This window comes from Hippichthys cyanospilos, chromosome 2 (genome assembly GCF_059441005.1).
Source record: "Hippichthys cyanospilos isolate Australia breed blue-spotted pipefish chromosome 2, RoL_Hcya_1.0, whole genome shotgun sequence".
Classification (NCBI taxonomy): Eukaryota; Metazoa; Chordata; class Actinopteri; order Syngnathiformes; family Syngnathidae; genus Hippichthys; species Hippichthys cyanospilos.
In genome coordinates, this window is record NC_142370.1 from 18,979,618 (window position 1) to 18,993,270 (window position 13,653).

Sequence of the window (13,653 nt, forward strand, 5' to 3'; positions counted from 1 at the left end):
AACTTATTTTCAAAGTTGACTTACCTTGACTTGGTCGTCTTTTTTTCCCCGGCCCTATTTAGTACAGCGTACCTTTGGGTTTTGCTGCTGTGTCTGCACTTAGGCGTCCGTGTTGTAATTTACTGCCCAGATGAAAGTTTGGCCGCAGTTTGACAAGTTTATCCCGCATGTTCAGACAAAGCGAGGTACGAGCTTCACGATGTTTTGGTTTCCTGTGGCAGTAAAGGAGAGCATGAAGAAGGCTGTTTCTTGTGTCCGGCGGCACCCACTCATTTAGCCTGTGATCTGCTGAACAATCAGTGCGTCAAACTATATTTATGAGCCCGCGAACTGCCTCTTGCCACAGAAGCCCCCTTTAATGAAATACTCCTGCTAGATTAATGTCTACGCTGGGATGATTTGCATTCGAGCTCTACCAATAAATCCTCAAGCAATGGGCAAATGCAATTTTCAACTTGCACTCCCAAACAACTGCAGGCGCGTCCTGCGTCTGTGCTGCGCTCATCCTCCTGACCTCTTCCTAGTCTAATCAAGCCTATTAAGAGGCCGTCTGCTGGGTGTTCATTGATGTGGGCGGTCGTCCCCCTGGAGAGGATAGTCATGATTTTAATGGGCACCCTTATTCCCCTCTAATGGCTCCTCTGGTAAAGGCCAGCACACTGAGGGAGGTCGGAAGGTATGCTGCCGACCTCACATTTGTTGATGTCACTGTAGTCAAGATAGTCATTGTCTTCGTGTAACTTCTAATGAGCAATCGGTAAAAAGAAGGACTGTGTCAGTACCTGTGCTCCCTTGAAATCCACCGGACTTTAAAATTTGGTCTCTCTCCCTAGTTTCGATCGCACAGTTTTTTCTTGTCTGTTGCAGTGTTGAAATAATCTTGCAATCGTGTGTGACAAATCAAACTGGGACTAGATTCACTTTGGCCAGTTTTGCTTGGTCCAAAGGTCACTCAGGGTTTATGTCTTGGGCAAAACAAAAGCGTCTCAGTCGGAGTTAAAAAAAACAAAAAACAAATGCACGTACTGTATGTCGCTCGTGATTGCCGAGAATCATTCCCGCATAGTGGTGTGAAGTTTTCAACCAGCATTGGTCTGTCTGTCTGTCTGTCTGTCTGTCTGTCTATCGAGATAGCTAGCTGGCTGTCTCCAACATGTACACCTATATGCCGTCTGTATGTCTAATCATTTGTGTATCATTTCAATATTTTTGAAGAAACAAAAAACTGGAACAAACAGTAGTATTTATTTATTTGTAATTATTTTTATGCTCTCACTGTGTGGACAAGAAAAGGAAAAAAAATGTAACAAACGTAAGTTCTTTCTGTCATGACTAATGCTACAATCAATCTGTTGATTAAACATTATTATGAATTAATAATGTTGATTATTCCAAAGGGATATGTGCATGCACAAGTTAATACCCTGTTGCATAATGGTGGAAAAATTTTAAAGGAAAATGATTTTATCCATCATCGTCAAAAACCATAACATGTACTAATACCGTTTAAATACTTAATTTTTGAACATGTTGGTATAATTTGTACCAAACAGGATTTTTTTTGCTTGTGAAACTGCCGCTCAAAACCATGTGGCAATATGGAAACTACTTTGTTTTTATCATTTAAAGTATCCTAGCCAAATATGTTCAATTTTGTTGCCAGTCAAAAATGTCTACTCCTTACTTGCATCCCATGGCTGACCCATTTCACCTTGTGAAATCATCTCACTGCAAAGACTGCGAGCGTTTTTTTTTTCTTTTTTTGTGTGTCAAATGGGCTAAAAGCCCTTGAAGGGGTCAGAAGGCATAAGCTGCCTCTCATTGTTTTTGCTGCCTCCCTGTCCAATTATTCACCTCACGTCTGTCAAGGGGGGCTGATGCTATAGCTAAATTGGACACAATCTGTCACGCGCTACCTCCAGAGAAATGCTTGAAAAGCTGCCGCTTGTTTGTCTGCCAGGTGTGTGTGCCGTGTATTTATGTGGACCGCTGATGATGTGGCGGAGGCAGTTGACAGCTGAACACACAAACACAGATGAGAAGCTTGTGGTCACACGTCTTGGTTCGCATCGACGGATGTCCAACAAACCTCTCCTGGGCCAGTGTGGCTTGTGACAACCAATATTTGGTGGGCTTGGCGTTTTCTGAGATGCAGATTAACTGTGGGCGGTAGTTTGTTTCGTAAACATTTCGCATAAGTGGCTCACATGAACGGCTGCTGGATTCATTTTCATATGCAGCAACTGCACAAATTTGGGGAGTGGAGCTGCATTGCGGTGTGGAGTATGACTTACGTGTTTGCACATTATGGTAATGACCAGAAGCTAAGTTTATCTCAGTTAGTTTAATTAAACTAGATCAAACTGTTTAATTAAAAACTTGCTGTACTTGCGAAATGCAGAATGTTTGGATTATTTTGGGGCAGTTTTATGGGAAAAACTAAAGGGAAATTAACAAAAGTCCACTTTAAACTAGTTTGTGTTTATTAAGTGTACTATAGAACATTTTGTTATTATTATTATTATTAATATGACAGGAATCTACACAGGGCATGACTGGACAAAAGCTTAAAGCCATCTCTAACATTGTTTGGATTAACTTCAGCCGTAATTTTTGAAAAAGCGAAGAAAAAATACAAATACACTCTGCTTGAAGGATTATGCAAAAATGTCTCAAATCTTCAGAGATGGGAAATAGGAAAAAAACTAATTTTTGCTTGCAGGGAGTCCAGATTTTGATGTGAGGGCGGGACTTCCCGCTGGCTGAGAAATAAAATGTTGGGTCGCCTTCGATTCCTTCCACTCCTGTATTCATAGTACATACTGCACACATCCATTTTGATTGCCGCTATTCATTGCGTCACAAGGTGTGCGTATCCTTTGATTTTTGTGCAGAATCTAAAAGAGGCGTCTTAATGCAGTACTGTATATCTTTTTTTTCAAGTTATGAACTGTTGAGAGTCAAACTTTGATGAACTGATCTGCCTGTGTGAAGAAATGCCAGGGGAAATGTAAACTTTAAAGTGACTTTTGAAACCAAACTTTTCCAGGTTAACGAATGTCATTACCATCCAACTGTGCTGTCAGCTTTGCGACACCTTTTCGAGAATTCCAGCTCATCGTTTAGCTGTAACACAGTCACTGCTTACATAGGGTTGTTTTCAACTTGCAGCAGGAAGCAGACACAGCAAGTTAACTGCTGGTGAACACAGCACCCTAAAACAGGAAATAAAGCAAAGCAAAAACAGTTGTTTATAGCGAATGAAAGCGGGGAAAGAGTAGTGTGTCCAGAGATGTGGATTTAGGTAATTATTAGTCATATCCGACTCTGATTCAGACTTGCGCCATTGTCAGTCTATCAGATCATCGCCGACCCCCCCCCCCCCCCCCCCTCCAAAAAAAAATGCTCCTCCACAAAAAATAAATAAATTAAAAACAAAAAACCCCCATCATTCTACTAAACAATAAAAAGCTTTGAAAAATACCTTTACACAGTACTCTCTATAGCCTGGCCTTAAAACAGGGGTGTCAACGTCAAATGGACAGGGGGCCAAATTAAAACTTTTTAACTAAGTGCTAAGGGCCAGACTGATCAAATGTTTTTAAAAAAAAAAAAGTTAAAAAAAGACTGCACATAGTCGACTCTAGTGGAACTAATCAAACCTACTGAAAACCTAACAAATATACAGTATTACTAGATGCTAATTTTAACCCTTTCCGTCATTGTAATCGTCATTGTAATCGTCAGGACATTACAGCAGATGTTTAAAAAAAGTTGTTGCAAAATGTGTTTTAAACTTGAAGGATACAGTTGAGTTTTTGATAAAATCCAACTCTAAATGGCCTGGCTGATTTTGCGAGCTCTTCTACCGACACGGCAGCCTCGCATTTCTGATTGGCCTTTTATGAACAAAGCCTCGTTTTAACACTTCCACCTGTAGCCTACGTTTCATATCCATATTCTTGTTTTTGTCCGTGTGTCTTGTTTCATGATGCCATCTTCTCAGATCATACTGTTTCATTACCGCCACGCTGTTTGAAACCCACAATTTTCAGTTTCCATCTTCAATGTTGCCATTTTTGATCGATATTTGAAAGTTGATGTTTGCAATTATGCTAGCTAATGACTTCTGATGAATGAAGCTGGCTCGCAGGCATGCCACCATTGCATTGTGGGAAATGTAGTATCGGGGTGTGTTCATACACCGTAATACAAATATCTAAAGAAAGAAAAATGCCCCCATCAAGATTTGCGGTTGTATAACTGTTTTTCAAGGAGTGCAGTGAAGTGCAGGGACTTGAACGGAATAAAACGGTGCTGTCGGGTCCCAATTTGGACACTGAGTGGCAATGACATACAGGACATTGCAAAAGATGGTAAAAACCTCACAAAGAAGTCATGTCAAATACATAAGTGCTGTGTGCTGACTGCTGAGCTGTGAATAAAGTAAATTTTAAAAGAAATACGAGACTTATTGTTTATAATACAACACGGACCAAAGTCAACTGTCTGGTAATAGCACAGAGGACGAACCCCGGCCATCTTCGAGGCGATTTGAAGGATTTTACTTGCACTTAGGAGAAGCATGATGAAGCTAGATGCTAATTTGAACCCTTTCCTTCTTAGAAATATGCACTGATCTAGTGGTTCACGTGTGAGTTGCCTGAATGGTTGTCTGTCTTTATATGTGGCCCGTAATTGACAGGCAATCAGTCCAATCGTCTGTCAAGATTCTAGAGTTTTATTGTCATATGCATAGTAATACCACACAATGAAATTCTTACTCCGTTCACTTCCCCGAGCTGACTACGTTCCATCATTGAGCAAATAATAAGGTAAGCAATAAGGGGAAAAAATAACGGTAATAGAGCAATAAGGGCATAATGAACGGTTAATAAATGAATAGACTTACATTCTTAGCATACTACGGAGTAGATTGAGTGGAAGAAACTGTATACGTAAGAGGAAGATAGAGGAAGATAGAGCAAGATAGTCGTCTAGCTTTCGTCAGCTGAAATAGGTTCCGGCTCACCTGTGACCCTGAACAGGATAAGCTGTAAGTGTAAATAGAGGAATGGATAATTATTGCAAAGTAACCATCACGGAGGACTTGATTAACTCTTAAAAGTTGCTTAAGCGCACACATTTCTAACTGTAATAAGAAGTTAATTAATGAAGATCATTTACATCTTTGGAATGTGCCAAGAATCCGTACAAACTAATGAATGTGCTTCAGTGACGCGCTGGGCTGAGAAAGTGGGTGCAGAGCACACTTTCGTTCCAGAGGCACATGTACTGTACTGTGTGTGCATGCGCTTCATCAAAGTGGCGGTGCGGAATTATACACTCAAATGTTTTATCCTGACTGCAGCCCTCTAGTTCTTATTAAATACGGACAATAAAGATGAAATACTTACTGAAAACGCTGAGCTCCTTAGTTGATGCTGTCAGTGTGAGTGAGCTGTTCTAGCTGACCGCAGCTTCAAGTCATCGATTGTTTGGTGACAGTCTTGTCAGGGGAGGCATGAGGCACCCAAGCTTTGGCTGAGATGTATTCATTTCCATCACTGTTTGAAGCTTAACGTGTTTTGTGGCTGCCACTCAGTGAAACGGAATGCTTTCCTGTTTGACTAAGTTTGAAAAGCACGCAGGAGGCAGAAGTATTGATCTCAGTTGGCTGAACGCTGAATTGCTGCGGCGTTATGTTTTGGAATGAATGGAGTACCCACGAAAATCTCATCACACACGTTCAAATGGACTTTGAGAGAACATCGCCGTCCCCAAAGAATATTATTTCAGGAAACCATGACTGTGGCTCGTATGGTAGACAATGAGTTCTCGGCCACGTCGTTTGCTTGCCATGGTGTCAAAATGGATGGGATGGAACTTGAGTTTCCATTCTAAAGGCAAATTAAAAACAAAAAAGTTTTCAGACAAGACTTGATCTCTGTCACTGATAGTGATTGGTTCAATTTGGTGTCTGGTATCGTGAATTGATCATTTAATGTCAGCTTTTGCTATGGCATAATTCCTGCTGGTGACGTTTTATGGCACCATGGAGCTCCTTTATTACTAGCTTGCAAGTATTTGGGTACATTCAAACAGCACCTGCCAAAAGATGCGTCAAAAAAGCCTGCTTCCATCTACTTTCCTCACAAAGGTCAATGACATTTGACCCTTCGGTTTTATGTAATTGCCCTGACAAACTGCTAAGCCTCCTCTCCCTGCTCGAAAGTGCTTTATCGGTAAAACACATAGTATATCGTATCCGAATTTCCTCTCAGCTCAGCAGAGCAAATAGCCGCATATGCATTTCATTTAATGTCCTACCTATCTGCCTTCCTATATATGCAGTAATAAGATGGAAAAGTGACTCCTGAAGGCCCAACACTGCTCACAAACAGCGGGTTTATAATTACAATGAAGCAGGTTGTCCCTGGTGATAAAAACACTTAAGGGGAAAGCGCTTGAGCCTCCACAGGCACTGAGTTGTTGCGCAGTAGATGTTGTTCCAGTTCATTTGAAGCGAGGCAGGCTCCTATGATTAAATGAGCAGTCTTGTGCATTATGGCACTCGTGTCCAGTTGCACTTACTCTTGCAGAAACGCAGATTGATAAACTCTGAGTCAGCATTTTTCAGGGTTGGGAGTGTACGCTGTCCGCTTCCTCCCCTGACAACAGGAAACAGGCCGTCGTCCCTGCCAGACACTCTGGAAGAAAAGACAGTTGCATCAATGCCTGTGCCACAAAAGCCAGCTTGACGTGTCACTGGAGATGGAGGCGTAACATTTTGTTTTCAGGAAGTGTCTGAGATGCAGATGTGCCACAGATAGGCTGCGTGCAAAACAGCGGGGGGACCTTGAGCGGGCCGTCCTGTGGAGTGATACTTCCGCTGGGATTTGGCATTTACTGCATTATTGAAATGGCTTTGGGAATGTGATAGTTTTAAATTTGGCTGCCGCTGCCCATTTCCAAAAGACCGCAAACGTTGCTTGCATGTGCGTATCCATTATTTCATAGTTTGATCCCTCTTAGATAAGGCCCTGAAATATGGGAACCATTCATTTTACGACTCGACAAATGAGCTTTGTCTGCTCTACAAGATTGCTTGATGAATGTGTGATCGCATTCAAAGGGGAACTTAATTCACTTGTGACCATTTACCATTGCCGGCGAACGCCCGTTTTGCAGACGGATGACGGAAATGTACAAAAACCAGCCAAACAAAACAAAAAAAAAAACCCGACAAATTAAAAATGTCGGAATAGCAATTTTCATCCGTCGGCGTAATCCTCGGAATGGATAGACATTACGCCGGATGGCCGTCAGCCTGCCACGCCCCCTTTATGCATCTTGAAATATAATTCAACTGACTTGCATGATTACCTCCTATGTTGACTGCAGTCAGCCTGCAGTCCACTTGACAGCAAGCAGTGGAGAAACAAGTTCAGTTGAGTGAATAAACTGGGTTGGTTCAATTCACAACTTGTCAATTCACAGCTACTGTAGATCACAACTGACTTTACTGGAGATTATCTGTAGTTGCTCCCTTTTAGTCCTGGTTTTAAAAACGAAAAGTCATCGTATACACAATCTCCCCGACCAAAAGTTAAAACTAATGGTTAGAATTAAGTGTTGTGACATTTTGTAGTTATTTTTTTGCTTTTTAAATGTGTGTTACATGAAGAAAAAAATTCTTGCTACTAAGAGCATTCTGGGATGCCTTTCCAGTACAGGTGGCAACTCTTTCAAGTAACCAATTGGTCTGCACCCAAATTTGCATTATTTCTCTGATTGGCACTTGGCCAGGAAATGCACGCTAGAAGTTTTTTATTTCCCTAATTAAAGCCTTTTAAAAAAAAAAAAAAAAAAAAATCAACCTCAGGAATACCTTGATTAACTTAGTGTATGTGACAGATGAAATTTAGATGTTAATGAAACCGTCTTCTATAGTTGTAGGGCAGGAAGTTATAGATGAAAACCGACATCCACTTATTGAACGTCATGTAAAGCATGATAATGCCATCCAGTGGACATGATTGTGAACTTCTCTCTCGTTCCCTGCATTCCTCAAATAGGGGATAATAAACATGATGGTGTACTGCAGCGTCGGGTTAAATTCCTTAGCTGACTTTGTTTTCGTGTTACACTTATATTGCTGTTTTGTGTTTCAATTGCGGTGTAACTGTAGAACCAGAGACGTGCTGTTAACTTTAAGTGTAAGTACTAAAATAGGCATTTTGTCAGTCAGCTCAAAGAGCACTCCTACAAGACGCGGGTACCAATGAGAAGTGGATTTCAACTTCTGAGTGGGAGTGGTTAAAAGTGCTGCCTTCATTGGTCAATTGCCACGCCGGGAGCCAATCACGTGTTTTGTGGGAGTGGCCACATCTTAAAAGAGTGCCCCTCGAGCTGACTGACAATCGCTTGGCCAGTCAGGTAAGAACACTGCAACTTTTTTTTTTTTTTTTTTTTTTAAGACAAAGCATATAAAGTTCTTTGAGTCAATCACACACCAGCGGCTGCAAGAGATCAGGAAAGAGGAAAGAAAGCTTCCTAATAAATCTTTTGTAATAAATTGGAATTTCAACTGTAAACTCTGCCTTTTAATCATGTTTGTTCAGCTACTTGCTTGACTCTAGTTAGACACCCGAGTGCAAACTCGTAGGGCAACTGTGGCTCACGTACGGCCAAGACATGAAAACGAAAAGAGTTAACAGTACTACTGTTATTGTATAAAGTTGAATAATTTAAGTAAAAATGTGCACTGCAGTAGTTCGAAGTCTGAGGAGTGCCTGTGGCAAGTGCATTCATGGTTAACTCGTCTGTCTGTCAGGCAGGCAGGGAACCTTCGCAGTGCATCTCTCCACAATATAGCCCCATTCTTGAAACATATCAACATGGCTGAGCAGACAGCATTGCAAAATATGAACATGTATCATTCATTGCACAAAACATATGTGAGGAATGGTTTTGGTCCAGCCTTTCATTCTTTTCAGTGATGCATTGTATACACAGCAATCAATAGCTTCAGTAATTGCCATTGGCTCTGGACTCTGGCTTGTGTGTCAATGAATCTCATTGCGTTCTATTGACCAAGCTCTAGATTTCTGCCTCAGCCCCGCTGCACACTTGTAATTGGGCTTGCTTGGATGAAACGCAGAAGTCTGATGTACGCTTTATGGAATAAAGACATCTTTGTTCATATTTTCTGAACAATCTCTAGCGGAGCATTTGCTGTTATAAAATTCTTGGGTGGAGAGAAATCAGAAATAATAAAATACAACAAAGGGAAAAAAAAATCTCCAGCTGACAGGGAGTTTGATGTATTCAAATGTTTTCCCCTTTTAAATATTGCAGTTGCTGTTTTTACAATATGATTCTGTCTATCTTTGAACTGCCTTCTTTACATCAAGCCAGGGGTGACATTTGCTCTGGCGGTGTAGCCTCTGTTTCACCAAATTTGTTAATAGCGTCCATGTTAAACGTAGCTGCAGGGCCACTGGAGCCTGTGAGCCTTGTCTGCAGTTGCCATGGAGAAGAAGCAGGTCACTCGATGTTTGCACTCATCCACTATCATTGTCTGCAGTCTTGTCCTGGAACATCTCCAGTTATGATTGGATTGCGCCCTTTTATTGTCCAACATTGATTAACCTCTATTTTCATACACATTTGTTAATGTGTTTATTTGTTTATTTACTCATAGCGGTGAGTTTGAGTGAGATGAGTACAGTTATTGATGACAGATCCACCTAGTCAGGGGTTGGCAACCTAAAATGTTGGAGGGGGAGACTAAAAATCTTTCTGGAGCCACAAAAAAATGTAAAGCCATATAAGTTTTATAATGACGGCAACACATGTCATAAATGTCTATATTATCGACATCAGCCTACTATCAAAGTGACTAAGTAGGCTACAGTAAAGAGCCTAAATGATTAATTCTTTACTTTCCTTGCAGCATATGCATTCCAGAGAGAGAGAGACACACCATGTAACTGCTGCAGAATGGTTCTTTAACTCTAGGACATTACAGATATACAGTACATTAAAGAAATCTGATTTTTTTTTTTTTTTTTTTTGTCAATTTTATTCTGAGCAACACAACGCTATGTGTCATTCCAAATATATATTGAGAAATGATAAAAAGAGCCAATTTGTTACCAAATATATGCCTATGACATGATCATGTTCCTACCTGTTTAGTGTGGTGTTTCGTTTTTTGACATCACAGGACATATAGGATGCTTTAGTTATTGACAACTCATTACAAAGCAAACATGCAGGCACTCCTTCCTCATTGGCACTGAAATCAAATAATTTGGTCCTCAGCTATGTTTCTCTTGGGAAAAGAGGCTCGATGACCCATCAAACACCCACCCGTTTTTTTTTTTTGTAACAAGTACCGAAAGAAACATGCGTCGCAATCTTGACGCATAATGCAAATCTTCATTGACAGAAATGCTGAAATGTAACATGCATTTTAAATTTTACAGCATTGGAAAATACTAGCGTTTGTGGCATGTTTGTAAACTATATTAAAACAGAAAAGACCCCCAATCTATTTTCAATTTGAATACAGTTTTTGAAAAAGCTCCAGTGAGCCACTTGGATGGCGCTAAAGAGCCAGATGCGACACCTGAGGGGTGGTTTGCCAATCCCAGATTGAGGCTCTCATGGTGGCGTACATGCATTGTTCTTAAATAAACTGGAATTTTATGTTTTGTTAAACAAATACACGAATGGTTCAATAGGATTTACAAAATTGAACGCAACATCCAAATCAAACGGAAGCTGGTATCCCACTGTTGGGTGAACACTTCAAAGAAAATCCCTCGACCACTCTTTATTTTTATACATTTATATCTTATACATTGTGCTATTGTGGTGTATGGCTTTAGAACAGGGGTCACCAACCTTTTGAAACTGACATCTACTTCTTTGGTACCGAGTAATACGAAGGGCTACTGGTTTATGGTCTTCCATTTTCATTTCTTCCTTTTATTCCTGAAGATGCCTCCCACCTGCAATAGGAGTCCATCAGGTTATATCAAACATAGCGACAGCCAAACAGTGTCGACTACAAGGTGCGATTGACCTTTGTTTTCCAAGCCCCAACGACTCAAACGCGAGCAGCTCTATGCATAAAAACGGATCTAATCAGCATACAGCATGCATAAAATTAGAGATTATAATTTTGGAGCAAGTTGAACTATGACTACAATTCCAATCTGTTAATCTGACACCCATGATTCTTTTTAAATTAATGAATATACGAATCCGTTGGTGCTAAACCACAGCTATACTGGGTTTGACTCTAGTTGTATAAATAGGAACCAATTTGTCGTAATGCAAATGAGTTTCAAATTGACATTGTTGTGTGTGTGTGTGCGTGCGCGTGCGTGTGTGTGAATGAGTTTGACCCAAACCTGACTGCTTTAGCCGTAAAGCTGCTGATATAAATGATGCGGTTTAATAAGGCATTTTATGATACTGCTTGTCTGCATTTGCATTGGCATGTCATCTCAATTTTCACTCAATTTCAACAGAAATCTTTCAACCCCTCTTCTTGTTTCTTATCTTTCAGATCTGCTGGAGACGCATCCAGGATGGTCAGGTAAAGTTTAAAACTTAAAATCAATATTTACCTTTTAGATTTATTGTACTTACTTTGTGCTTGAGGGCCATGGTATGAAAAAATATTCCTTGACTGTGTTGGTCAGTTTCTCACAGTTCTTCCGATGACTGTCTTTTGTTTTGGGCAGCGTTTACGTCCTCCCTCGGGTTGCATGATCTTGCAACTTGGTCAGCTGTGTAGGTGTTACCCATACCTCCCCTTCCTTCAACTCATCTCAGTATTTTTAATGATTGCACTTGCGTTGTGCATGTGCCTTTCAAGCCATGCCTCAGTGAAAAGTAGTTGTGTATGCCTACCTGTTTTGCGTGGCTTTCCTCAACTTTGTGTCAAAGAATTTCTTAATAAAGTCAATAGCACCCCTTTCAAGTTCAACGGCAGACATTTCCAAATCACTGAAATGTGAATTTCTCAATATACTGTGCCTCTTTTGTTTTCGGTTGCCTTTTATCAAAGATCAAAAATGAAATCACTGCTGCAGCCAAGCAGTTCTCTGCGCACAGCAGACCTGTTGTCATGACATCCATCACCCTGTTCATACCCCATATTGTGATACGAGTCAGATGCTTGGTTTAACTTTTTGTGTGCTACTTGCCTTGCGAGCTTTGTTATCATTATCATTAATAATAAAAATGCCACTGAATGTGTCACGGGCGACATAAATATACGAACCCTGCCCACTCCAAAGTGTCGTTACAAACAGGTTTCATGCAGCCATGGCCGATAACGGTGGACTATTCCCGTGCAGCCTCCGTGGCTAATGATTGAGGAATAACAACAAGGCAATGTTTAATTGGTGCGCAGTCCTATAATCAGGATGGATGGCTTCATTCAGATGTGATTAGAAGCTAGGCAAGGGTGGAGACGACCCACTCAAAAGCCTCACTTACCTGCTTGTGTCGTCATCATCTTTTTTGGAAGGTCTTTCATAATGTCAGAAGAGGTGACAGATAACTATGGCACTGGTTACAAGTGAGATGCTTTTAACATTTAAAGCAGTTTCCTGTCCTCTCCTGAGTTTGTGCATCACTTTTGGGTGACAGCTTTATTTGTTCAGACGGCTGAGTGGATAATGAAATTTCCAATTGGTTGAAATGATTTATGTACGATTGTGGTTCTTCCGGGCAGTACAAATGTTCTCATTTAAAAACCCAGACTCACATAGAAATACTTAATATTACTTACTTTAAACAAACAAACCAAAACGTTTTAAACATTTTTTTCCACACTTCTACCATATTTTTCCGACTATAAGCTGCGACTTTTTCCTCATGATTTGAGCCCTGCGGCTTATAGTTCAGTGTGGCTTATCTGTTGTTGTTTTGTTTTTGGTTTTCGCTAGCCACCAGCAAGCAAATGTGTGCACTTGTTTGAGGTTTCAGTTTATGGAACAGCAATGAAATGGAACTGAAATGATGTGAATCAATGGCTGTGCTCAAAAAGAGTTTTTAAAATATACTATTAAAAAAATGTGTCTAAATTGAATAAGAGAATGTATAACATTTGGGGTAACTTTATGATGTGTAAATTTTATATATAGTACACAGTATATATTATTTTATTTATGTATTTATGATTGCATATATGGAATATGTGCAATGTGTCCTTTTTTACAAATATCTTGGGACTAAACATGTAGACATGTTCAGTCTGTTAAAGAAAGGATGTTGCTGTTGGTAGACAATTACAAAAAAAAAAATAGAAAAAATGATCAAATTCATATTCCAACTTTTAGCGTAAAGATGTTATTACCTGCGCCTTATTGTCCAGTGCGACTTATCTGTGACAAAAATATTTTTTTTGCTCATATTTTGCTGCTGCAGCTTATATACAGGTGCCGCTTATAGTCCATTGAACCTTTTGATCTTGGTGATCTCATGGGGTTTTATGGCTCTTAACGACTGCCATTTTAAGTTCTGCACTGCCTGATGTACAGTATGGTTGTTTGTGTGTTTTGACCTGGACTGCCGAGTTTCTGCCGGCAAAACAAATTTATCGTAAGGTATAAATAAAGAGATCAT

General features: G+C 40.2%; 1 protein-coding gene across 2 annotated transcripts in view; it reads left to right on the plus strand.

Moving 5' to 3' along the window:
• Positions 1-13,653, plus strand: part of iqsec1b (IQ motif and Sec7 domain ArfGEF 1b) — a 104,889-nt gene that overhangs the window by 7,562 nt on the left and 83,674 nt on the right. For both annotated transcript variants that reach the window (XM_088409108.1, XM_088409115.1), the window contains exon 2: positions 11,585-11,614. In XM_088409108.1, the coding sequence (XP_088265234.1) occupies positions 11,585-11,614 (30 nt within the window). The remainder of the gene's footprint in view (positions 1-11,584; positions 11,615-13,653) is intronic.